The sequence below is a fragment of the Stenella coeruleoalba genome (assembly GCF_951394435.1).
Source record: "Stenella coeruleoalba genome assembly, chromosome: 4".
Taxonomy (NCBI): Eukaryota; Metazoa; Chordata; class Mammalia; order Artiodactyla; family Delphinidae; genus Stenella; species Stenella coeruleoalba.
This window is the reverse complement of record NC_137149.1, coordinates 142607681-142635598: the sequence shown is the minus strand read 5'-3', so window position 1 is coordinate 142635598 and position 27918 is coordinate 142607681. Positions and strand designations below refer to the sequence as shown.

Below are 27918 nucleotides of genomic sequence, written 5' to 3'. Positions count from 1 at the left end.
ATTATGTTCATTCATCCACTGAGTTAGTTTCTGGGTCGTGTCCATGTCACTCTTTTTCATGTCCACCAGAGAGCCTTCTGCAGATGGATGTTAATAGCTGTTTGATAGTAGTGAATTGGTTTTGCTTTTGCTAGTGTATAAAGGAGGTATGGTAAGAGAAGAAACAGACTTTGAAGTCAAAGGAGTCTGGATTGGACCTTGCTATTAGTAGCTACTTAAGGGCTTTATTTCTTCATCTATAAAAATGATAATTAGAAAGACTTCCCTGTATGGTTGTTAAGATTAAATGAGATAATATATGCAAAAGAGCATAGCACATAAAAGACCCTTAATATTCATATCCCTTTCTCCACCTTTTAAAGAAACAAGATTATAGTCATCCATGCAGCACTGCTCTTTAGGTTTTGTTCAGAACAAGATTCTGAACCATATTTATACTAACTTACACTTTACAAGGCATAACTGATCATTGTCTTAAGGAAACACCAAAAGAGGTTAAATACTATTCCTTCACGATTAAATACTATGTTTGGCTTATTATTTAAAATATCTAATGCCCATTTCCCCACTAACATAAAATTAATAAAAATGTAATTCAATGAATGCATTGACTCACTGATTTAGCAAACATTTTATCCTCATTGCTGAACTTATAAAAAGTGCTAGGTCAGGAGTCTGAACAAAATGAAATAGATCTCTGCCACCATGGAGTTTACCAAGTTACCTTCAGGGGATACTCTAGAAGAGATCCTTGTGCCGAAAGATTGCAACTATGACATTTTGTTCAATCAATGGCAGGACATTAAAAATTGCTTACATTAAATGCATATTGCTGAGTTCCCACTGAACACTTGTTTCTAATTTTTAATACATGGAAATGCTGCAGTAAAATATACCACAGGCAACATATTGTAGAAATCACAACCATTTTCTTCTTATGTACCAACAAATATTTTGGAAGAGGAAAATGAGAGATAAATCTTGTTTTCAATCCAATCGAAAAGATTTGAATAGGTAAGTGTGTATATAATGTTTTCAAAGATCCTTCACATTAATTTTGCAAACAGCCAGGATTTGGCTGCTAAAAAATTTCCAAACATTCACTGACTCCTTTACATCAGTGTTCACAGGGTCACATAATAAATATTGGAAAGTCTGGATGCCAAATAAACACAATTTGATTTTAAAGTGTTTAATGCACATACTTTATTTAAATGTTGCTTTGAACACTGAGATATGATTTTAGTATGCTTACAGTTACTCTAATACATACTTTTAAAACAACGGTCAAAGCAGCAATTACATCAGCCCACTACAGAAGTGCTATACACCCAATTAGTACTTTGGTAAATTATAAAACAAATGTACACAAGAGCACTTTAGCAGAAACTAATTTGGGAGACAGCAAACCGCTCAATTCTGTACAGGAATCCAGTGGAAGAGGAGTCGTTCTTGGAGATGGAACAACCCCACAACTTCACAGCCTCGAATGCGCAGTATGACCATCAGTGGACCGTTTCAACCATCTAACAACCAAGGGGAGCTGCCAGAGAGTCAAGCAGTCTCATTCCAGATGCCAAAAGCAACAGGCAGGTCATCACAGTTTGGCTTCTAAAGACATGACTTTTTATTTCTGCTGAAGTCATCCAGATAAGTGAATATAATAAATGCAGTAAAACGTAACCCAACCAGAATTTTATGTCACTTTGCACAGACGCAGGTATGTGAACTGAAGTGCTAAAGGAGAATACAAATATATGTTTGTGTTTAAGGGTTCAATGCTAAACTTTAACCATCCCTTCCCCCACTGCACCTTGAAGCATTTTCTTATTATAATATTACTGTGAAATTAAATCCTTGTCAGTTCTTAGAAAGAAAACTAAACGTCCTGTCTGATACTGAAGAGTTAGCAGAGGCCTGCTCATTCTCTGCCAGGATTTGTTTAAAAAAAAATTCAGTTCCACTTAGAAAAAATAATTTCTATTTAAATGACATGTTAAGAATTCTTCCAAGTAAGTAATTTCCCATCATAGAGTACTGAAATTCAAAACTGATCCTGCCAAAACTTTATTTTTTTTTTTTTTCCAGAAAAAGTGCATACAACTTTGATGCACTTAACACAAGGGTCTGTGACAAATAAATGGTTGATGGAAAGCAGGACTGCATTTACACTTGAATATGTAAGGTACCTAAGAATTTATACTTGTGAAAAATCACAATGATTTTAAGAATATTTTGCCAAATCAATGATGGCAAATAAAGTTAGGCAACTTATTTTAGAAAGATGATTTATATACTACATATAAATGAAAGGCAAACATAAATACAGTTGATTTAAGTTTAATTACATTAATATAATTTACACCATACCTGTACCCACATGGTAATAGCCACATGGCAAATTCACAGTTATAGCCAAAAATCTATTTAGAACAGTCCTTCTGTTCCATTACTATTTGCATAATTCCCAGTAATAGACTTAAAAGCCTAATACACGTATGCTTATCTTTTATGGACTATAATAATCTATAAGTTATACTTCAACGTCGTGGCTTGAAAAACAGACACTAGTGTGTTTTCATGCTTTAGTCAAAGCTGACTAGTTTCAGGTTTTAAAAACTTTCAGGTTGAGCAGAGCAAAATCCACTCCAGACCAAGGCCTACATGTCCTACAAATTCTTCTTTGTCACAGATGGCAATCCACCCAACCCATCAGTGGCTCTTAGACCTCTGAAGTCAACGACATCACCCCCACGCTGGTTTTTTAAAGGAAAAGAGAGGAATAGCAATGTGAAGAATTCAAAACAAAAATAAAACCTACATTTCGAGCAGGTCATCTTGTGCTTTAGAGTTTCTGTTTGCTTGTTAGTTTGGAAACTCTCCATACTCCTAACTGCAGCTTCCAAGTTTATGTCCCAAGACCCTACTCAGGAAGAGGGAGAAAGTTCTCCAGGTTTCTTGGCCTACCTTTGGTTCCTCACTTCCCAGGCAATGAATAGGAGACCATATCCTTTCTTGTAATGTTTTTCTTTCTTTTACCAAACTTCCTTGAAAAAAAAAAAAACACCTTGAAATATTTCCATACCACTTTTTCCCAAAGGATAATTCCTGATGAATACAGGCAGGAAAACTCAAGATTTCTTTCCTTCCATTCCCAAAAAGGTGAGATGTGAATATCGATGTTGTGCCCTCTTCCTTCTAATAAGCCTTGAGTAAAACTTAAAGAAAAGTCAACCTGAAAACTAAGAGTTGAAGGTACATCAACTTTATCGTTTTGGTTTTTCTTTTGTTTCCACAGAACTCCACGTCATTCTTAACACTTCAGTATTTTTCTCACATCCTATTATTTTATATGCAAATTACAATACAGCAATGTAGCTTCAAATGCTGTTCTGTTCCTAGGTTTTTCCACAGAAGTTACCCACCACAGAATATCTCCTACAGCCATTTTTAATCTATTTCCTTATCTCCCAGTAACCATTGGTTCTCCACTCTGAAACCTCCCTCAGTTTGTCAAGTGTTCTTAGAGATAAACATATCAATAATTGAAAGCTGACTGGTGAAGGAGCTATGCAGGATTGTTCCCTTTCATTTTCCATTAGTCTAAAATATACATATGTACATACACCTACACATACAACAAATTTACACTGTCTGCAGAAATAAACTGCAGATGTAATTCCATACACACATTTAGAGATTCACATTTTAACAGCAAACTTACACACAGATATAAGGAAATATAGTTTTATACTCCTAAATTACATAGCAAGCTGGAATAGATAAGGCTTTTTTTTTTAGATTTATTCTTTCTTAGGAGTCTTAGTAAAAGGAGACATAAACCTCAAGCTATGTCTGTAGCAGTTATCAGTCAATGTGGGATTATTTTTACTGACAAATTATCCAACTTGCTGACTCTATACAAAGAGCGATAATATAAACATTCTGTATACAAAACACAAAACATAGAATTCGAATAACAAACGGAAACGTTATACAAAATACTTGATACTGTCAGTATATCACTCTGTATAGCTTTGACCAAAGAACTCTTAGCCTGGACATTCTTTTCTGATATGAAGGAATAGTCATAGCTATACAGCATTCTTACCTACAGAAAAACAGGAATGAATTGACTGGTGGCAGGAGAGACCTGGTGACACAGTGGAAATACGTAAGTGCACTGTTGTACATATGTATACAGCCTAGCAGTGTCATGTCAGCTGAATTAATTTCTTTTGCATTGTTACGTTCACCAGTAGGTGATCCAGAGTACAAAATACAGTAACAGAGAACTCAGTTTTCATCCTTAATGCTTGGTACAGTTATTAAAAAGAAACACTTGCAGATAACCATTGAGTAGCTGTCAAAATACTGACTAGTTTTGAAGAACTTGAAGGCAAGAACCTGGTCAAATGAATAAAGATCAGAAATGGTCAAAAGAAATTCATAGAGAAATTTAACACTCAGCAAGTGTATCAAAACCATTTTTCATTTGCTCACTCAGAGACTCATTCACAATAGCTGAATTACACGTATTTATACTGAGTATGTACAGTTAGTTGAACATAAATATGACAGGTATTTGTGAAAAACTACTATGTAGATGGTTACTAAGTTTATAGTGATGTGTGTACTGATCTAGTGAGTCCTAGGGTCACCTTGGTACAGTCAGCTTTTTAAAATCTTATCAGTTTCTTGACACAATCAGTGAAAAACTGCACAGAAACTCCAAGTCCCAGCAAGTGATCAGGCCCATCGTCCACTGGAGGCAAAGCTTCTGCTGAACGAGAAGTTGATTTCAGAGGTCTTGTATTTTCCCCAAGCACCAAAAGGCACTACTACTGCAGTAGTGTTGTCTTCAGTACCATACTGTATTGCCTGCAAGTTACGGCAGGAAGGAAGAGATGAACAATGGAAATCAGAGTCTGTACAAAAAGAAATGGCCTTTCTCTGGAAGGCCAAACTGGCTTAAAACACAGTTACTAACGCAGTTATTTCACAGTGGTTTGTATCAATTGCATATAGGATAACTGATGTCCCAAACAACTATATTAACTATATGCCACTGTAGCGGTTTTGGCAATAAATACACCAGTGGACTAAGGTACAAGATACGTAGCTCCTAAAGAAGAAAACACACGTAAAGCATTTAGCATAGGGAATAATGCAGGGTTAAGGATTCAGTGTTAGCTCTTACCTAGCAATTCTTCTCCTAGGAATTTAGCTTAAAGAAATAATAACCTAAGGAAGTGGATGTGTATAAAGATATAAAACTGTAAGAAAGTTTATTACAGTCTATACAAAATAGAAAACTGGCATAAACTAAACTTCCTACAGTGGAATTATAAATCAATTTTAGGAACTAATGCAAATAGCAAATTATATAGTCAGCATTAATAAATGCTTGGGATTACAGCAAATGTACTTCAAAAGACCTCAGAGCCTGGGACTTCCTGGGTTCGATCCCTGGTCCGGGAAGATCCCACATGCCGTGGAGCAACTAAGCCCATGTGCCACAACTATTGAGCCTGCGCTTGAGCCCGCGAGCCACAACTACTGAGCCTGCGCTCTAGAGCCCACGAGCCACACTACTGAAGCCCGCGTGCCTAGAGCCCATGCTCCTCAACAAGAGAAGCCTGCGCACCACAACGGAAAGTAGTCCCTGCTCGCACAGCAACGAAGACCCAACGCAGCCAAAAATGAATAAATTTATTTATTAAAAAAAAACAGAAAATACCTCAGAGCCTGAGGTCAAAACTCTGAAGAAAAAGATTGATAAAAAATATATGATATAGGGGCTTCCCTGGTGGCGCAGTGGTTGGGAATCCACCTGCCAATGCAGGGAACACGGGTTCGAGCCCTGGTCTGGGAAGATCCCATATGCCATGGAGCAACTAAGCCCGTGCACCACAACTACTGAGCCTGCCCTCTAGAGCCCGTGAGCCACAAATAGTGAGCCCACGAGCCACAACTACTGAGCCTGCTCTATAGAGCCCGTAAGCCACAACTACTGACGCCCGCACGCCGAGAACCCATGCTCTGCAACAAAGAGAAGCCACCGCAATGAGAAGCCTGCGCACTGCAGCAAAGAGTAGACCCTGCTCGCCGCAACTGGAGAAAGCCTGCATGCAGCAATGAAGACCCAATGCAGCCAAAAATAAATAAATAAAATAAATAAAGTAAAAAAAAAAAAAAAAGACAGCTATCTATCCAAACAGAGTATTAACATATGGAAATTTTACATTTTGTTTTACTGGATATTATCCAGCTTCCAAATTTTAGCTCTGACTGGCACACCAACATACCACTCACCCATATACCTTTTCGTATTTGTTTGTTTTTACACACCCATCTTTCAAAACCAGAAATTGACTGTGCTATAGTGTTTCTACACTGGATATTCATGTGGAGCAGTCTAGTTTAAAAGGGTCCAGTGGCTGGATTCAGGAGCCCGGCTGTCTGGGTTTGAAGACCAGTTCTGCACTGTGACAATCTTGCCATCTTGAATAAGTTACTTAATGTCTCAGCCTCTGTGCCTCCGCTCTCTTCCTCTGTGAAGAAGGGGTAATCCTACCTCCAGCCTCAGAGGGTTATCATGATGATTACATGAGTTAAATACATATGAATAGAAAAGTGCCTGACACACGGTGACATGAGTATTTGCTAATGTTATAATTTACCAATGCTGTTACTGTCATTTCAAGATGTGTACAAAGCCAAAAAAGAAACATAGCTCATTTCCTTGGCATATTGATTTTACTTAACTACTTGGAAGAATTGGAAAAACATTTTTAATTGGAAATATTATGGAGTCAAGTGTAAAATTCCATGTAATACTAAAGCTAAAACACAAGATCTCAAAGAAATCTGCAGTCAGTGGTGGCCCCTCCAGGCTGCAGCGAAACCTGCACCTGGCTTTGTGCTCTCCTCCCCGCCCTGGGACTTCTCTAGCGGAAGCTCTGCTGTGTCACCTGTTCAGTAACTGCATGGGCGGCTTCACTGGGATCGTGGCACTGATTGACGAAGTCACAGATCTCTTGGCTGTTTACCATGAAGTTAATGCCATCTGTAGTGAGGACCAGGAAGCTGTCATCAGCATGATGTAGCTGCAGTCAGAACCAAACGCACAGGGTTATAAGCCAGACAGCCTGAGGATAATCTTCATAATGCAACAATTTTATCTGTTTTCCAAGTGGTCAGCCGTGTGTCAGAGCTTGTAGGCAAACAGAGTGAAAATGGAAGGCCTGCATTTAGGCCAAAAGTGGCAACATGTAGCATCAATCACTGAGGACAAACCTAACATTTACTTAGTAACACCGTGGAGGAAGAAGCCAGGTAGCTAAATGCTACCGGGCAGCTTGATGTAATGGCTGAGAGCACTGTCTCTGGAGCCAGGCTCCCTGGGTGTGAAACCCACCTCTGTTTTTCAACTGGGCAAACATAGGTAAGTTGAAGTGTATGTGCTCCAGAATTGTTTTCTCTGTAAAATGGGGTAGGAGTAGCTATTTTGAACAGAGCCTGGCGCATAGTAAACTGCTATGTAAGTATTTGTTAGACGAAATGAATATAAGTGGGATATCTATAAGACATAAAATCGTTCAATAAATTAACAGTCATTTGCTGCCGTTACTGGGAGCCTACACTCCCAGGTACTAGAGCAGGCTGGGGGTTGCACAGGTGAAGTGTCGGCTCACCACTGGGTGTATGCTGGGGGAAGCGTAGCGTAATGGGGGCAATGATTAGTAACAAGCAGAAGATGTCACAAAAAGAGAGGTGGGACAATTATTTAGCTTGGTGGAAAAAGGAAGTCAGGCTCAGCTTCCAAGGGAGAGGGATGCTGAATGATGAGGTGCAGGTGAGCAAGGGCAGTACAGTGATGCTTCCAGGCAAATTCCACAGCAGGGTGACACAAAGCCAACACTTCCTCATACATTAGGCCAGGAAAGCACTATCCTATTTTATCTGAAAAGTTTATCTATCCTTCCATTAATAACTTCTGTTTAAAAGCCATTCTGGGGACTTCCCTGGTGGCGCAGTGGTTAAGAATCCGCCTTCCAGTGCAGGGGACGCGGGTTCAATCCCTGGGCGGGGAACTGAGATCCCGCATGCCGCAGGGCAACTAAGCCCGTGTGCCGCAACTACTGAGACCATGCTCTCTGGAGCCCGAGTGACACAACGAGAGAGGAGCCGACGCACCGCGAGGAAGAGCCTGCGTGCCACAACAAAAAGATGCCATGTGCCACAAGTAAGACCCGATGCAGCCCCAAAACCAATAAATAAATAAATAAAATGAATATTTTTTCAAAAACTAAGAATAAAAGTCACTCTGGCTTCAATTAAGGCTTCCAAGAAAGCCTGCGGCTGGAGACAATCCTGCATTCCTTCCTTGCCTGTGTATCAAGGGTTTGCAAGTCCTTTCTTACCTTAATCCTCTTTGTTTCCGGTTCTGCTATCACACCACTGGTTTTAAGATCCAGATCTCCAAGACTCCTGGTCATCGCGAGTCTGCCGTTCACATGAGGCTGTCCCAAACTATTCCAAGCTATAAAACCACCACATTTCTTAATCCTGGTCAAAAAAAATGTTAAAAGACTACGTTGTGATACCCAGAAAACCAAGGCTCCGTTAAACTTAAGCATAAAATCAGTTTAAAATGCAAGGTTTTATTTCTGTCTTAAACTATATAAATACTATCCTTATAGAAAGATTGATGAGTGGAGGTGGTACCTTTCTTTTTCATCTTTTCTTTCTGGAGTATGGTCAATTGTCAGCTTCATGGGTTTTCCTTTTCTGCACAAAATAGCTCGGCTATCGCCAACACTGGCTACAACCAGTTCAATACCGTCTCTCAAAAGGGCTACCGTTGCAGTAGTCCCAGATGTCAGAAGGGTCGCTGCAGACACGATGAAAAAGAGAACAAGTCAGTGACGGTCAAATGATTGGATGTGGAATTTTTATTACAAGATAAAACATAGGCATGTTAAACTAATGCTGAAATGTATCATTCTAATTTAACTAGAGCTATGCAAATAAAATGCAAATGAACTATGTAAGTAAGAGCATGCAGAGAAAGAGGTATTTAATTCAGTAACAAGGCTCCATGCAAACAGAAAAAGTTGCTAACCTAATTTGGTAAAAAATGCATCACTGTCTCCAAATGGCTTCTATTTATACGCAGTAGGGTTCACTTGAATGGATCATTATTACACCTTTGTGTGTGCATCAGGTGTTGGGGTTAAGAGCATTACATTTTAATTAGATTGGCTAATATGGCAGGATGATTTTGGTCTACAGAGCCCATTCAGGCAAGCCAACTTTTCTAAAATCTATGCACTCAGCTTTTTTCTTCCATTTCTTACCCCTGTCCTGTGAAATTATCATCAGTTAATAGGCTAAGCAAGATATGCCAAGGGCCTCATTGGCTCTTCAAGCACTATATTTTATATTCTTTCCTTCTACACCTGTTTTAATTTTACAAATGTTCACCCAAAAAAATCCTAAAACGGTTAAAGGTTCACATTCTTTTCTCATCTTTGTCCTCCCCAGACGTGAAACAAAGGTACAGCCATCATTATATTAGGAGTAAATCTGGAGGGCAGGGAATGAAATTCATTCTAGTTTCCCATAAACTTGGTATAGTTCACGCTTGTAGTTCCAGCGAACAATCAGTCTGTCCCCAGATGCCGGACAGTGCTGCCAAGTGCTAATCCTGTGGTCAAGCCCTGGGTCCAGAGCACTCCAAGGATATTAATTTCCTCCAACCAATAACAAAATTATACGTTGCTTGGCTGGAGGTCACCGCTATTTCCTCCATCCAATCCAGAGGGCGTTTTTGCATCTTTCTTTGGTGTGTATTCTAACAGTGTCTGCCCTGAGTTCTTTACTGCTTGTTAAAAGTTTTGAGGGTGCATTGAGCCTTGTCAAAGTGAGAGTACTGTGAGATTATGGGCTGAAAAGGAAAGCAAATTGAGAAAATCAAAAAAGATAGCATTTAAAGCAGGTATTATCTTCAGTAACATGGTTAATTCTTTAAAGCATCTAAGTAAAATATTCAGGTGATCATCTAAAGATGATTTTGACTTCAAAGGCAGATTTAGGAAAAATGAAGTGCTATCGACTGACGGAAGCTCAGTCTTTCCCCTTTTTTTTTTTTAAAGACAATTTTCAAAACAGCAGTAATGCATTTTGGAAAGATATATATGCAAGTATTTTCCAATCAGTATATTAAAATGCCTGCTTTAATCAGAAGAGGAAAATGGAAAAAAACACGAATAAACCCTGCTTAATCTTCTATATCCGTGCCGGATTTACTTTATGGAGAGAGAGCGTATATGGTTGCACTATCTTCCCATTTATCTCTTTTGATTTTGGAACTGCTGTGCCAAAGTAGTGTCATCTTGGCAAAACTAAAATATGTAACATATCATAGTCGTACAACACAAACGTTTTAGTGTATCTGTGATGTTTATATTACAAATGTCAACTTGTGAGTGTCCTAAAACATTATACAAGGGAAGCTTTACAGTTGAACCTCTGTAATCTTTTCAAATGATGAGAACAGCCAGGCGAGAAAACACAGGCATTTACTCAGATGCTACCTGTCCAGGGAGTTTAGTATTCTCCTTTGTTTAAACTGACAGGAGCAGCTTTTCTCTCTCTCTCTTTTTTTTTTTTTTTGGCCGCGCTACACAGCAGCACGCGGGATCTGAGTTCCCCGACCAGGGATCGAACTGGTGCCCCCTGTAGTGCAAGCTCGGAGTCTTAACCACCAGGGAAGTCCCAGGAGCCGCTTTTTCTTAAAAGTGGTTTTTAATTGGCTACATCAAGAGTTAAAACCTCATAAATGAAAACTTCAAGTTTAGCTGCTTAGGATTATAATCACGGCTCTGCCATTTGGGAATTTAAAAGAGCTTGAGTTTTTAACCAACCCAACTTCACAGTTCCAAAATCCCAGGATTTATGGGAAAGTTTTCAAAACTGTTGGTTCTGGTTTGCTAAGCATCTAAGAATATAAATATTAAATCAGCATTTATTTTCATTTAACATTTAACATGGAAGTAAAAATTCTCACTTTTTTCCCTAACAACAAAACTATAAAACTAAGACATCTTTCAATAAGTTCTTAACACTCACTGGACATTTTCTACTGCAAGTCATCTCAACTAATGGGACAAAGAGGATGTGGGAACCTTCCAGTAGTCCAGGCTAGGAACCGCTGGACTCCTTCACCTGGGACAAAATTAAGCAGATCTCTCTTTCCACTGAAGCCCAGCATATAGTGTCCACGGGCTCCAGGTCTAGAGCTGCTGACCAGGCACAGTTCTCTGCCACAAATAACACGCACAGAGGCAAATAGGAAATTCACCCAGGAATTGTGCTCAAACATTACAAACCTGCAACACAGGGGAGGGTAGAGAAAGAGCTGCAAAATAAGGGGAAGGGTTTTATTTTGGTGAAAATTTCACTAGCAAATTATATAATATTCCAGGAGATGCCAAATCAATGATTCCAAAACTCAGTTTGCCCAAGTTGATGGTATTTTGTAGTTGAGTCTGTTTTTCATCACAGAGCAACACTTCTTGGTTTTGTGGCTTCCCAAGGCAGGAAAACCTATCTTCAAATGTATGTGTACCAAGACACATATTGTGGTAACACAGACACACATCTATATACTCATGCACACACACACAGTCAGTCAGTCAGTCTTGAAGAGTAAATCAGTACGTTTATTGAGTTGAAAAAAATGCACCGTAAATTTTTTTGGTATCAATATCAGAACTGTCCCAGTTACAAAAGGGAAAATTCCTGGGAATTCATGGGTAGAGCACTGAATAGTTCGTATCTGACAAGCATACCAGAGAGGATGTAAACTACAGTATACCACCAAATTACTGGGATTTAAATATAAATCAAGAAGGAATCAAAGCACCTCCTATACCAGACACAAGGAGTGACTTATTTGTTAATGGTGCTAAATGCAAGGATTTTAGTATCTATAAGGCATTTTTTGAATAGAAGACTAAATTAATTGTTTAAATAAAGGCTAGCAAGGCTCTTGAGCTCTAATGAATGTTTACAATTTTATGTAATTCATAAAATGGGAGTTTCTGCAGCTCTCTCTTTCCTCCAGTGTCACAGGTCAATATATCAAAAGAAAAATGATCAAGATTTTGAATGGCAACATAAAGAGTAAAGCTGTACTTATCAAAGTTTAACCCCCCCGCCCCCGGTAATTATTCAACTGTGTAAAAAATAATATGTATAAACCAATACAGTTTCAGTGTTTATCAAAAATGGGCATTCTAGACATGTATGATCATAAACACTAAATCAGTAACAAGTTGAAGCAGTAACAGCACAATAAGAATATCTCTTCAATGCTGTCCCTATTTTTTTTGCTTTTGGCTGCCTCCAACATAAGAAGGGAAATCAAAAACATGGCATTTCTCACACTGGTTATTTTTTAGTGTAATTCTTCCATAAAGAGATCAAGGAACATGAAGAGCATGGAAGTTTCCAATGAGACTCACAATGCTGCCACCAACGTCTCCCACTCTGAACGTCAGAGCAAGTCTTCTCTTTTTGATCCATTTGTCTCTTGGGGAGCTTTGTTGCTTTCAAATCTTAAGCAATCTAGAAACACTTCGAAGAGTTTATCGGATATAGAGGATATCATCTAAGTTTTCTACCATCTGGTTTGAGTGACAATTTGTTCATTAAACAATAGACTAATGGGACATCACTTGAACTTACTGACTGGTTTCATTAATTGTAAAAATACACATGACTGGTATAAAATGAATACAAAATATTCAAAGATGATGATGAAATTAGCTAGTTGTAAATAAGGGTAAATTGAAAATGCATCTACAACAAATCAATAAAAATAGCTAGCAATTTCTTAAGGTCTGTTTCTTGATAAGTGGCATTCTGATTTTATTCTCCTCAAACTACCCCCATTTTAAACTGAAATAGTAAATATTTTAAATGCTAATGAGGTAATTGGAAGTATTTTATGCAGATATTGGATGAAAGTCTTAAAAAGAGAGTGTTTTATTTTCACTTTATTATTTTCACTTTCTTTTGAGAAAGCTAATAGTATGACGTGGGGCACTCTTCCCTACCTGAAATTCCAGCATTAGTGATTCATTCCTATGGTTTAACCAATCTCTTTTCAGCTTTCCTTACTCAAAACTCAGATCCCCCCTAGAAGTGATAACTCATTAAACTATATACATTATGTTAATAATTTGGTTAAATCAGCTATAGGATAATCAAGGGATAAGTTATAATAACTTTGGTAAGAAAGCGTAGGCAGTGGAGATCAGTTTAGTCCAAATAATTATTGAGTACCTTCCAGACTCTCTACAGGGTGCTGAACCCTAGAGATTCAAAACTGAATAAGCCATGGCCCCTACCCTCAAGCTGATCACAGAAAGGGTTCAAGGAGGGAAAATGGAGCTGATGCTGAAAGAAAAGGTGAAAGAAATTGGAGAGGGCACACTGCACTTACTTCACAATTTTATTTAACTAGCATGGGTCCTACTCACAGCTATGCCAAAAAGAATATTATTCGCTCTTATAATACTGTTACTGCTTCAGTTCTTACTAAAAACTAAAAAATGTTTTTTAATTTAAATAATCACTTTGAAATCTGAAGTGGTACGCTTTTTTTTTTAAAAAATCCGCATATTGAAAGGTTAAACGACGTACAGCATCCTATCTTTAGTGGCTTTAATATATTTGATAAAATAGCCCCCAAAAATCAAAAGGCAATTTTTGCCACCTTTGGAAGCCTTGGCAACCGATTAAGAATAAATTTAAAGCTGTTCTCAAAATACTTACTTAAAAAAAAAAAACCACACAGACTAACTGATCTATAAGAATACATCGAAAATAAGACTTAAGAACAACAATGTCATAACAGACCCTTTCCTTTTCTTTTAGTAGTACTCTAAGCATCATTCTGTCATGCTCCATTATACTCGCAAGCAAATGAAAAATAAATTCTAGAATTATCTTATGAAAGGTCTGAGATCATTAACTCAAAGTATGTGACAGAGGAACTAAGTTAAATAAATAAATTTTCACTTCATTATTAGAGATGAAGTACATTTTTATGATTAATGTTTTTGCACAACTGAATTGATGTGAGAAAGGTATCTTTAGAAAGGTTCTTTTAAGGTAGGCAAGTTAAGTCAATTCTCTCCCTAAGTTCAAAATTCCCTTTAACTGTAATTTATTATTTAATAAATGAAAGGAGTACTCTCACATTGTATACCAAATCTATCACTGTTTTAAGCATCTTCGTCAAGTAGATCCTTTACAAAAGGGCTAACCGCACCCATGAAGGGTTACTGGTTTTTGACTGTTGGCCACATTCCCATGGTAAAGTTGAACATTCCTTTCTGAAAACCTTGCCCAGTGAGCTCTACCTATTTACGCAACAGCTGGGGCACACCACCTGCGCTACAGCCAATAAACTTCGTGGTGTGATACACAGCCGACCTGCTTATGGATGAGATAAAAGCATAGCAATATTCAGAGTTATAAAAATACAGCTATAAGAAAGTGTTTTGATGTCCTCTTCACTTTCGTATGTTTTACCCACGAGGAACCAGTACAGAATCTCTTCACTTTTGTATGTTTTCCCCACGAGGAACAAGTACAGAATCTTATGCTAAAATCTACCGTCTCTCAACCCTTATTTTCACAAGGTGAGGGGCCAGCTGGAAGGCGGAAGAAAAGTCCTAAGGAACGGAGAAGAGAAAATGGGCCTGAATAATCTACAAACGAGAAAATAAATCCCTGAACTGAACAAAGAGTGGACTCTAATGCTTTTCGGAGAAGTATGATGATGATAAAGTTCTCGAAAAAGAGGAGGAAAAACTTCTTAAAATGGCAAATAGGGCCATCCTAGAATCATCCTCTCTAATACTCATCTTTAAATACGCCCATGAGAGAGGCCACGGTGGGTGCCAGGAACATCTCAGGCCTAACTCTGCAATTGACCTTCTACCTCTCTCTGAGTTTCACTTCCTCATCTGTGAAATAGCCAGAATTTCCAGCCCTATGCCCTCCAACTGAAAATTACAAAAATAACATTGCTGTGGTACACTTTGACCTCCTTTAAACAAAAGGACGAACAAAACACAGATTAATGTTACTGCATGATTCGTTTTCAAATCGGTTATGAGGTCTATATGCATACATTTAAATGGTTGCTGCAGAAGTTTTCAAGGTTAACTTTATGAGCAATAAACTGGGGGGCCAGCTAACCAAAAAACATCAGCTACATTCTCCTGAAATGGTTTTGATAAACTTAGTCAAAATCAGAAACATTTTACTTTCAAAATGTAAGGTCACACAGTACACAAATTCTAAAATTCAGCTGCCATGGCCTTGTGTTTAACAAATAAAAAAAAATGTCAACTAGTTACCACGGGAAAGCTGCAAGATCAAGCTTTTTTAAGAAATGGAAGAAAAAAGATCTTCCTTCTAATTTTACAGAGTAGTGCATATTAGCCATTGTCCTTTTCTATTGAGGACCAATTAGCAATTTTCTTCTGATGTGGACATTTACTCTCTGGCTAGATTAGATTACCCTGTAGTGAATTTCAGTACTTGCTTGTCAGATTCCTCTTAAAAAAAGAACCCAAAATAATAAACCCTCTCATAGTAGGGACCTCTTGCCCATAAAACAAGCAATCAAACAGATTAAAAAATGTTTTTTAATCTTTGTAAAATTGAAATTCAATATCAGAGCCATTTTGGAGCTCCAATTTCTAAAACAATCTCCAATATAGTTCATTTAAAAGTGGATTTCGTTTGGATTCCAAATAACATTTAAAGTGATTCTTCATTTAAAAAATCATTTTCAACATAAGCATCCTTACAAATAAACTTACATTAAAACTCCCACCCCTAAAGGGCTTAAAGTGTTTCCTTTTTCCCTGAAATGCCCCAGGACAGTAAAGAAAGAGATTGCTTTACTTACCATCAGCAGACAGGTGGGCGTGCCTTGCAAAGGCTTTATCTATTTCTAGAAAAGCCAAGGTCAACACAGTTTCCAAGTTCTCCTCCTTAGGAAGCAAATCCCTTCATGGAGAGGAAAAAAGAGCCCCAAACAGTCATTTGACTACAGGTTTCTAGCCTTCCTCTTGGTCCCTCCAGCTAGCAGACTCATTCCATACAATGGACCTCCGTGGCTTGCCTTTCAGAGGCTTCAGATCCACATATTAACGAATCAAATTGAGAAAGAATCAGGCACAGAGATAAGCCTTTAAAAACAGTCAAATAAAAGCCCAAGTCTCCATCCTTAAAAAATTAATCCTCACTATCACAACCCTGAGAAGTCAAGAGTTCCTTTATATTAAATTTAAGCCACTGAGTTCCTTTGTGGAATAAGGCAAAATATATATAAATCAACTGATGAACGGTATGAATAACTATGCTTGGGAAGAAGAGTCACGTGGTCATAACTGTCACATGTTCTCCCCCTCTTTTAATTCTAGCAGTAGAATAATTAATAATAATAATAATTAATAATAATTGCGGTAAATAAACTTTTTAAAGAGCTCCAAAGTACCCTCATTAAAAGCATTTTCCCTATTCTAATGCCAATCATCTAAAGCTATTTTCAACAAGTATTCCAAGCTATTCATACCACTTGAAGGAATAATTACCACTTACTGAAGCACTGTGTGCCCTGCACTGATAGGAGTAAATGTTACTCATAGATTCTCAGAGTACATGAGATCATGTACTTTATTATGTTAATTCACTTGAAATGATCACAAGTCAAGGGCTGCAGATTCTGGTCAATGCTCTCACCAAGGGAGTTGTTAAAACATACATATTTCTGAAGTGGTAATAATCATCTGTAATAACTGGCATGCTTGAGCAACTGCTTGTTCATAAAACAATAGTGTGAAAGCACTCAAATAACTACCTTAACAGTGAACCTTGGGACTTCCCTGGTGGTACAGTGGTTAAGAATCTGCCTGCCAACGCAGGGGACACGGGTTCGAGCCCTGGTCCGGGAAGATCCCATATGCCGCGGAGTAACTAAGCCCGTGCGCCACAACCACTGCGCCTGTGCTCTAGAGCCCACGAGCCACAACTACTGAGCCTGCGCTCTAGAGCCCACGAGCCACAACTGAGCCCACGAGCCACAACTACTGAAGCCCGTGCGCCTGGAGCCCGTGCTCTGCAACAAGAGAAGCCACCGCAGTGAGAAGCCCGCGCACCGCAACGAAGAGTAAGCCCCGCTCACCGCAGCCAGAGTAAAGCCCGCGCACAGCAGCAACGAAGACCCAATGCAGCCATACATACATAGAAAAACAAACAAAAAAAAGCAGTGAATGTCTCAGCCAAAAGGTGAAGTTTAAACAGGAAGCAGAAGGCACACTGCAGAGAGTGAAAGCCATTGTATCGTTTGTACGTACAGGATGCATTTCTCCATGTGGGTGTGACAGAAATCGGCCGCCGACGGTCCGCCATGGCCATCATACACCGCAAAGTACAGGACTTCGTCTGTCAGCTGAGCGAAGCCAAACCGATCTTCGTTCTCTTTTCGTTTGCCAATCTGCGAGGCGCAGCCCACGTTCGCCAAGCTGACTTTGGGAATCGGCTTGCCATACTTAATGCTGGGCGGCAGCAGAATCGGCTCATCGATGCGGTTATCCCAGATGCCAAAATTATCCCAGGTGGCTGGCCGTCCGCTACCATCAGGGTCAAACCGAGAACACCGGGCCTCTGAAGTGGAGCTGTGGCACGTGGGCGTCACCCACCTGTCGTCCTGCAGCAGGCGGGCGCCGAGTAGCGCTTTCCTCCTCACCTGGTTTCCAGCACTTCTAACCAAAGTAAGTAAGGCAGCTGTGGACATAACTCCAGAGGACTCAGGAATTAGGGAACCGTCAGTGGAACAACAATGGGCTGTCTTCCAGAGAAACGATGCAACTGAGTAGAAAGAAACAGAGAAAGAGAAAGGGAGAGGGAGGGAGGGAGGGAGAGAGAGAGAGAGAGAGAGAGAGAGAGAGAGGGAGAGAGACTCCATCAATGATTTCAAATATAACTGATATATCATTAGATAGTACCAAGAATGAAGTCTGTAAAGGAGGTGGCACTTAACAGCCTACTTCTAAGAATAGTGGATCAAAAATGAATTGATTTACCTACCCCGTTCACAGGGTTTAAATTCTATAAAAATTTGACAATGTGCACAGCTCACATAGAACAAGTGCTTCTCCAACTTTAACCTACAATCACTTGGGGATCTTGCTAAAATGTAAATTCTGATTCAGTCTGTCAGGTGAGGCCTGAGATGCCGTATTTCAAACCAGCTCCCTGGTCCTGCAAACAAGTTGCTGGTCGGGCAGGCCCACACTTTGAGTAGCGAGAATATAGAAAACAGGTGTAACTAAATAGTCTTCCCTTCATTAACTCCACTGCTCTGAAGAAAAGGTGGGGGAAAATATTAACAGTAACAAAGTCTCTTACAAGAGTTAGAAATTTAAAAAAAAGAAAACTGGTTAATAGAATATTTATGATAGTTCTGTACTCAGAGAGTGCCCAAGTTTTAGCAAAGATACAATCTAGGATCTCAGTTCAGTTTAAGATTTCTCAACTTACTAAACTTTATTATTCTGGTTAATGTAAATTGGGTCGTGTGTGTGATCTCAGAAACTGGGGCAACTGCACGTGTGACAAGCAGCCCTGATTTATGAGCCACTGGTCTATGCATTTACACTAACAGCTGCAGCTCATCCGAAAGCCTCCCCAGGGCGTTGGCAGGGGGAATTCCTACACCCCTGCGGGAAGGGCTGTGTTTCTGGCAGTTTGCCATACAAATAAGGTTCTCAGCAGAAATTCGTCTCCACAGTGTTTCGTTCTGTTCCTTTATGAATTAAAAACCAACTGTAAAAAATAGCACAATGTTACGATTTGATAATGCCGGCGGAGGGTATACAGGTGTTATATTATTCTCAACTGCACGTTTGAATTGATTCACAATAAAAAAATGAATTTGAAAAAAATGTATCTCCCCAAAAGGCACACATGAACACACACAAAAAGCCCAGCTTGAATTCATCTACAAGAAAATGCATTACAGATTTGAAACAATCATTTTCAATAAGTTTTTGGAAATCAGTCTAGCTGTGTGTAGGAAGGACCATTACTCCTTTCAGTAAGTAAAGCAGTAGAAGGAAAGGATGAGGTTCCAAAGAACGCCCTTGGATACCTAAGCAATGGAAGACCTCTGAGCCCTGCCTTCTCAGAATTTAGAATGAAGATGGCCTCCCAAACTATTAATGGGTCACAAAAGACTTAGGAGGCCGTTCCCTCTTGGCCTTTTAGCTAATATCATGTACTAAAGTCTGAAACTCACTTCTTTTATGACGATACTGGGGTCGGGGGAGACATAGCACCTCCGGTTATCAAAGGGAAACCACATCCCATTACCAAAAAAAGAGGTGTTTACTCCTTTGCTTCTATTTGAAGGTTATATGTTATTCAAAACCAAAACTGTTTTTACTCCCCAATCAACACACAATGTATGGCTCATGATTTACTTTAATCACATGAATTTTTTAAAACGTGTCAGTGTGAGCCTGCATATATTCCACATACTGACAGTAAATAAACGCTGAAAATACTTTCCATTTTCATCATTTTAACATTCATTTGTGTGACCAGGCCTCCATCTTCCTCCTCCTCAATGCTTTTGGTTAATCTCATACTTTACAGTCCTGACACAGAACTCTGACAGTTGAACAAAGTTGACCCCTGATTGAACAACGCTGACTAGCAGGAGGGATTCTCAGCAAAGAGGGTTAAATGAAATAAGTTGTGAGTCCACGAGAGGAGGCATAGAGATTCCACAGTAGAGCGCTGGTGAAAAGCCACATCCTGAGAGTAGGAAATCTCAGGTGAAAAGCATCAGAAAGGGAAAAAAAAAAAAAAAGACATTTGGTTTCTAGTAAACTTTTGAAGTATACACTTCGTTTAAAAATGAAAGGGGGGGGAGTGATGAAGAAAGCCATAGCTACAAGATTGCTGTGCCTAGTTTACATCTTCATCTTATTCCAATTTTATAATCCCGCAATGATTTAAACACCTTGGAGCTGTCCAAATGTGCTTTTGGAAAAGGGAGGCGCTCCCGGTCTCTGGCAGCAGCGTGCACTTGGGATTTGAGTTAAACTGCTCTTGACTGTTGAAAGCAGGTAAAAAGTGCAGTTTATTGCTGTCATGTTAAGCACATGCCAAAATTACTCAGGAGTTCTAGGGATCAGTACTACTGAAACTTGCTTAGATTTATACCTCTAGCAAAAATATTTAACGAAGTATTCACATTTGCCCATTATAAAGTGGCACTCAGGTATCTTTAGATCAGTAACTTACACAATGGAAACACAGGTAATTTTAATATTCTTAAAATAATTCTTTAAGCACTCTAGAAAAAAGAAAAAATCATCCCAATCGATTCAAATATTATGGAAACCTCCAAAATGTATTTCAGGAAATTTGGGCTCCAATATCCTCTTTACCAGTACCCTGCTAGGAGGAAGGAAAGAAAATCTACTAGTCTACATGAGGGAGAAAACAAAAACAACAGAAACCTCCAATGACTCCTCTTAGGTTTGATGTGAACATATGTATTTAGATGTGTGAATAGAGACAAGAACATGGGAGCAATGAAAAGTATTCATCATTCTGATTCCATAAATATCTGGTAAAACATTTCAGTTAATGTGGATACAGACCATATTCCAAACCTTCATTTAAGAATTTTCCAGAACAACTGAGTATAAAGTGTGTATTTTATCCTTTTTCATTTCCTCTAGAGCACCTAATACAACGTTGAGAGCTACACATTAAATTTTCAGTAAATTTTTTAAAAAAAGAAGAAGAATTTTCCTTTACGTTCTATCACCAGCACCTCTCCCACTCTTCGTCTTCTCTAAGATTCCAGTCAAGGGAAGCAGGTGCCTGTGTTGGTGACCAACAGAAACCGGCTAAGGTTCCGAGAAAAAAATCCTGAAAAATTATAACTGAGACTTTTTTTCCCCTAGACTACGACACTATTGCTGTCTTTCAAGACCAACATAATCTGTCACCTTAGCTACCCAGTTCTAAAGCGCCGACCACCTCCTTCTTCCCTCCGCACTGGTGGAGCGTGCAAGGACCGGAGAGGCCATGCTGCACATTTCCAGTCTGAAGCTCAGAAAGGCCGGTGGAGCTTTAGAGACTCCAAATTCCCTGGCTGTTGCCACCCGGAGTCTCGCCTTTGTCACCTCCTGGGAAACCTCTAACCTACAGACGGCGGCTGCGAAAGAAGACGTCAGCAGCCACAAGGCCTTGAGATTATAGTGCGCTCTTGGCAAAGCAAGACCCACGTCCTCAGGTCGATCTGCATCCTTCTCTCTTCCGAGCCCCTGAAAAGCTCACCCTTGGACAGTTCGGGATCCTGGGCTTGGCTCGCTGGCCGGGACAGCTGAGCGACCCAGGGCGATACACCGCAGCAAGCGCAGCCTCCCACCGGCGCAGCGCGCGGCAATGCTGCCGGCTGGGTTCCCTCGCGCACCTTCCGCCGCCCAGACCCCGCCTCCCAACCGCAGTCTCCGCGGACAGATTCCGGCCAACGCCACGTCTCCCTCGGCCCGGCCGCAGCTGCAGCGGCGACAAGGCGCTGACCCCCGCAGCATCCTCGCGTCCGGGAGTTGGGGCTAGGCGACTCGGGGCCTCGCTAAAGGGAAGCGAGGGCGGGCGGCCCCTGCTTCCCGTCCATCGACCCTTCCATGGTCCCCTCCCTCCTTCCAGCCCGGCCCACCACCCTCGCTCGGCAGGAGCCTCCAGCTCGCAGTCAAGTTCAGGCCGAGCGCGAAGGCTCCGCAGGAAATGCCGGCAGCCGGTGGCTCAGCCACCAAGGTGGGCCCCGCCCGGACATGCTGCTCCAGAACTCGAAAAGAAAGCAAGCTGCGCACAGAGAACCCAGGCACCGGCCGCCGGGCTCGGACTGAAGGGGCTGGGGAACTAAACAGATATTCCCCTCCCCTCCTCTCCCCTCCCTGGGGAACCCTCCTCCGTTTACCCTCCATTCCGCGGACCGGGAGCAGTGGGCTGTGCCCCCATCCGTAAGTATCATAAACGGTTAAATAAATGAAGTACACTCTCCAGGCTCTTACCTCGTGATGGCAATGTCCCTGGAAAAATTGTAATTAGCTAACGGAGGGCGGGAGAGGGGTTTTCTGTAAATAAGACTGCCTTCTCCGATATTTCCAGTCTCTGGAGCAAGCAGTTAGAACACCCACTGGCTCAACTGCTGGAAATTCTCGAGAATTTTTCTCGGGCAGCTGCCAGATGGAGAGGGGCACGTCTGTTCCCGCTGACTGATGGCAGCTCCGACCAATCCGCGCTCAGCGGCGAGGCGCGCACGCCTCCCGGGCTCTCGGTCGCAGCCAATCACAGGTTCTGACGGGACCGAGCCTCCCCGCAAGGGCCGTTGGACTTGGCTGACTTTCAGCAGTGCACCGCAGAGCGACGTCAACTTGGGCCAGTGGTGGCTCGCGGGGTTGTCCGCCCTTCCGAAGGCCGTGGCTCTCTGGCCAATGAGGGAGCGCCTCTGCGGTGGGTGAGGTCGAGAAATTTGGTACCTCGCCAGGGGGTTGAGGAGAGGCAGTGTGTCGCTTGGGGCAGTGGAGCGGTAGTGACAACTAGGAAAGCCAGAACGGAATGCCAACACTTTGCCTGGGCGGAGGTAATGAAAGACATCTGGTTTCATTGCTGTTCTTTGAAAAACTCAACAGTGCACCGTTCTTCGTGACTGAACAGGCATCTCGTGATCCCTTGAGAATGTGTGGGTTTTTTTTTCACTTTTTATTTATTTATTTTGGGGGGGGAGGTTGGGCTGCACCGCGTGGCATGCGAGCTCTTAGTTCCCCCACCAGGGATGGAACCCCTGCCCCCTGCAGTGGAAGCGCGGAGTCCTAATCAGTGGACAGCCAGGAGACTCCCCTTGAGAATGTTGATTCATTTATTCCACAAGTATTTTTGCGTGTTTAGGGAGGACCTTTTGTGTGCCAGGCACTGGAGATAAATCTCGACACAAATAGACATGATAGATGCCTTCATAAAGCTTCCAGTCTAAAGAGGAGGAAGAGGGAGAACAGAAAGAGGTAAACAAACAAATGACATAATAACAAATCATGTCAAGGAAGGAAATAAACAGATGTGGATACAGAGGATAATAGGAGGTTGAGGTTAGCTAGAGAGGGTTGTTCTATAAGAACTTAATAACGTTTAAACAAAGAGTGAGAAGATCAGTCAGCCACGGCACCTGGAAAGTGATTGTTCTGGGCAGAGGGGACAGCAGATCAAATGTCCTGAGGTGGGACAGCTTGACATTTTGGAAGAACAGAAAGGCCAGTGTGGGTCTAGTTTAGAGGGAGGGAGAGAGCAGCATGACAGAAGGAGATGAGGTAGACAGAGGCCAGAGGATGTAGCCAAGACTTGGAATTTGCTTTATATTTTAAATATAATGAGACTCTATTGAGGCATTTTATGCAAAGGAGAAAAAGGATCTGGTTTAGACTTTAAACTGCTTTGGTTAATGTGTAGGTGAATAGGTAGAACAGGTTATTGGGAGACTGGTTAGGAGACTAAATCAGAGGAACTCCAAGGTGGGAGATGACCTGTTTTAAACTATGGTGATATCACTGGAGGTAGAGAAAAGCAGAGATTTTAAAGATAAATTATTAGCTTGTTTTGACATATTAGGTATCCCATTCCCCGGACAACTGTTCTGAAACCAGTTCATTGAGCATTCTGTTTAGAGAGTGATTCAATTTTCATGGGCTTCCTGGAATTTTCTGTTCTTTAATCATTTTATTGAAGCCATATATATATATATATATATATATATATATACACACACGCACACCTACACATGCATATCTGAACCATCAGACAAGGCAATCTTATTTACAGAAAGCCCTCTCCCACCCTGTTATGTGTGTGTGTGTCTCTCTCTATATAAGTGCATATATCCCAAGTGTATACAGCTCAGTGAATTTTCACAATCTGAACACACCTGTGTATCCACCGCCCAGATCAAGAAACAGAACATTATAAACACCCAGGGACTCCATCATACTGCCTTCCAGTCATTGCCTATCATGACTTTCAACAACATAGATTAGTTTTGCCTGTCTTTGGACTTGATATATATAGAATCACGAAGTATACACTCTTTTGTGTTTGGCCCTTTATTCAACTTTATACTTATGAGATTCTTCCATACTGTTGCATATAGTTGTAGATTATTCATGTTATTTCATTCTGTAAATATTCCTTTGAATTCATCCTTCTGATGAACATTAGGGTAGTTTTCAGTTTGGAGCTATTACAGATAGTGCTACTATAAACATTCTAGTACGTGTCTTTTGGCCTTTTCTTTTGATGGAGAGATCTGGTGGCTGAGTTTTAAATACAATTAAGTTATTTTTGAATCTGTTCATCAGTGATATAGTACCATGTATTGCAGTATCTCAAACATACAGACCCCAGATCATCAAGGGCTTTGCTCTCACAAATGTGAAAACTTTTGGCAACAAGAACTGTTGACGTGAGAAATTTTAAGTTTGGAAGTCTAAAACACTTGTAATTATGTATGGCATTTTGACCTTCTTTTTAAGCAGTTGCAAACTGCATGTCCAGGATTTGAGAACATCATGACTTTGCTACATCCTTTTATTACAAAAGACTGTAATTCACAGGCATATGATAAACAAGGTCAGTTAGGCTGACCTGAAGAATATGCATATGTTTGGTGCTAATACAGTCGTTGGAGTTATATTTGAAAACCATACCATTCCACATTCTACCACAGTTGATTAGGAATAAAGCCAGCAGTTTACTTCTTTAGAATTATTTATTTTTGCTTTTTGCATCTCTGAAGCATGGCTAAATGTAGTACAAATGTACATATAGTCAACATGCGGGATCACTGCATAATGTCCAAAAGAATCAAGTGGATGCAACACTCCATGCTTCATTAAGTTGAGCTCCTTTTTATTTCACTTTATATTTTAAAGACTTGAACTATTTGATAGTAGTCACTATTGGGCAATTATACTCAAGATGGGTCACAAGGCTGTGGGTGGACAGGTCGCAGGAGGCCTTATAAAATATAAAGTGAGGACATAAACCATTTGAGATTTAGGCTAATGAACCACTGGACTGGAACTGTTACAAGATGAATTGAGGCGTATTACACATTTTAAGAGTTTGAGCCAAAACTGCTTGGAATTGTTCAGCACCAAACCGGAATTGGTTAGGAGTGCAGCTAGAGGCAAGATTTTATAGAGAAGATGTGAAAGCCAAGCAAGAAAATGATTTGATTGGCTACAGGTTAAACAGGTACCTTATTTGGGGAAGTCTGTTTGGCTTTGTGGTTGGTTGTCCTTAGGTTTTCATTTCTTAACCTTAGGGCACTATAGATTTAGGTTTTGGTTTGTTTACTTAAGCTACTAAGGCGTTAAAACCACCTCAGTCTAAGGGCCTCCTTGTTTAATTAATTTAACACTACCCATTTTCCTGATTAGTTGCTAATGCTCCTGGGGGCCAAATACTGTGGAATAATGAATTGATAATTTTATTAATATTCACTAATGAATAACCAATTTTTTTTTCTTGTTAAAACATTAGAGATGGTATTTTTGTATAGTCAGTGAAGGGTACCAGAATATGTGACCCCCAAAATACACCTCTTTGGATTGTTATTATTATTTTTTTTTTTTTGCGGTACGCGGGCCTCTCACTGTTGTGGCCTCTCCCGTTGTGGAGCACAGGCTCCGGACGCACAGGCTCAGCGGCCATGGCTCACGGGCCTAGCCGCTCCGTGGCATGTGGGATCCTCCCAGACCGGGTCACGAACCCGTGTCCCCTGCATCGGCAGGCGGACTCTCAACCACTGCGCCACCAGAGAAGCCCTCTTTGGATTATTTTGAGCTAAAGGCAACTGAGGACCAGGAGATTCAGAAAAAGCTCTTCACCTCCCCCTGCCTAAAAATAGAGTATAAATTTCCCCTTTAGTAAAGGAAATTTACATTTATAAAGGAAATTTCCATCTTTCATGGTGGCTCCTGGAAGTACCAGAAAGAGCGCTACTCCCAGAGATAACTGTTACCGCCTGACAGACTCCTTTCTACATAACAAGACAACCCTTACTTAGTACACGTTTCCTCCCCTTGCATTCCTGTAACTTGCCTCCCCTACTCCAAAGCCCCTTTTCCTTTGTTTAGCCTAAAATAGTACATAAACCTCAATCATCTGGTCTCCTAGAGTCTCATTTCTTTATGAAATTTCCATTCATACTTACAGGATTAAAACTGTTTTTTCTCTTCTTTATTTGTCTTTTGTCATTTTAATTTCCAGGGTCCCAGCCAGAGAACATAAGACGGTAAAAGGAAACATTTTTTCTTTTCCTCCGTTAGAATCAGCAGTTCTCCAGGTAAGACTCCGGATGCTACTTCTGGCCTCATGCCTAAAGTGTGAGATATTAGCTTGTAGTTTTCCACAGTTCAGGTGGTTTTCTATCTAGAATTGCTAGCCCAGATGTCCCTTCTGTGTGTCACCAGAATAATTGCCAAAACCCTGACACAAACAATTTTTACATCTTGTCTTTGAACCCTATTAAAACTTGTAGCACTGATTTTATTTTAGAATGTAATTGTTGCTTTTTTTCCCACAAATATGGAATAAATGAGCTTCATCCAGTACCAGTGTTATAGAGCTCTGAATTATCTTTCCATTTCCACCTCTGACTTTTCTATTTGGCCCTATTCAAGTATTTAATCTCATTATGCATCATTCTCATATAGGGCTGTTATGAGGAAAATCGTATTTTATAAATATAGAAAAAGTTATAAACAAAATTGCATTTTGTTACTTAAATTGCAAAAGCTCAAAATCAAGGAAATGGAATATGATAGTCATTAGCTCCATTTGCCAAATAGTTCCTGCTCTCCACCTCCCAGGCAGTTTCTGGCCCCTTCATGGGTGGTGCTGTGGGAAGGTAGGGAGCCTGTGACTAGTTTAGGTCAGTGAATTGTGCGTGGAGGTGACAGCGTTTCTGAGTTGGAGCAAGACCCTTCAAGGCTTATTTCCCTCTGCCATTACAACTAACGAAGTTCCAGATCACTGCTTCTCCTTCCGTCCGGTTCCTGAGTAACTAACTGTGGAGAACAGAATCCTGCTGCCAACCCATCGTGGCCAGATAGCTGAGCAGGAAACAAACCTTTGTGGTTTTGAGCCCCTGATACTGTTTGCTGCTACATCTTGAGCTAACTTAACCTAGCCTATCCTGACTCCTACAGTTAGTAGCTCCAACTTAAAATCATTTGGTTGAGGTATTCTTGGGGCAGTTTTATTCAAAAAGAAATTTTCATTCATTTTTTCAATAACTTTTCATGAGGTTTCTGCTGGGTTTATAGCAACGAATGAAAAATATAAATGTCTCTGTTCTCATGAAAATTGGGAGGGGCAGAGGAGATAGTAGGCATTTATCTAGGTATGGTGAATGCTATAACTGGAAAAGTATGGCTTTCTCTAAGTATTATTCTTGGAGTGTTGTGGCTCCTCTTCCCCTTTCTGTCTCTGTCTTTCTCTTAAGTTAGGGATTATTCAGTTGCTGAATATTATACAAGCCTACCTAGAAAGAATGAGAAAGAAAAAACAAGTTTCTAACTCTTGAGAAGTATCTTGGACTCACAGAAAATATACCTCGCCTGAGTCTGGAATGCCAACATTGCTTTTGACCAATGGGCGGCCTCAGACAAGTAGCTAGCTTTGCTGTGCCCCTCTTTTATCAGATGTAAAATAACACTAAATAGAACCTGCCTTGGCTGACTTTCA

General features: G+C 40.5%; 1 protein-coding gene and 1 pseudogene across 3 annotated transcripts in view; one reads left to right on the top strand and one right to left on the bottom strand.

Moving 5' to 3' along the window:
• Positions 1-1121: 1121 nt before the first annotated feature.
• On the bottom strand, positions 1122-22366 carry PPM1K (protein phosphatase, Mg2+/Mn2+ dependent 1K). 2 transcript variants are annotated; one of them, XM_079920890.1, is made up of 7 exons: positions 22191-22366; positions 17451-17964; positions 16001-16101; positions 8731-8896; positions 8427-8571; positions 6975-7109; positions 1122-4881 (listed from the first exon to the last, which is right to left on the bottom strand). In XM_079920890.1, exons 2-7 carry the CDS (start codon positions 17888-17890, stop codon positions 4750-4752), a joined length of 1119 nt encoding a protein of 372 aa, XP_079777016.1. In that variant the 5' UTR covers positions 17891-17964; positions 22191-22366; the 3' UTR covers positions 1122-4749. The 2 variants fall into 2 exon arrangements, with proteins under 2 accessions (XP_079777016.1, XP_079777017.1); XM_079920891.1 differs by lacking the exon at positions 22191-22366 and adding an exon at positions 21454-21535.
• A 2368-nt stretch (positions 22367-24734) lies between these two features.
• Positions 24735-27918, top strand: part of LOC307185551 (putative E3 ubiquitin-protein ligase HERC6) — a 100565-nt pseudogene continuing 97381 nt past the window's right edge. Inside the window, exons 1-3 of the transcript in view lie at positions 24735-24795; positions 25320-25422; positions 26440-26515. The product of the transcript in view is annotated as a putative E3 ubiquitin-protein ligase HERC6 (transcript). The remainder of the gene's footprint in view (positions 24796-25319; positions 25423-26439; positions 26516-27918) is intronic.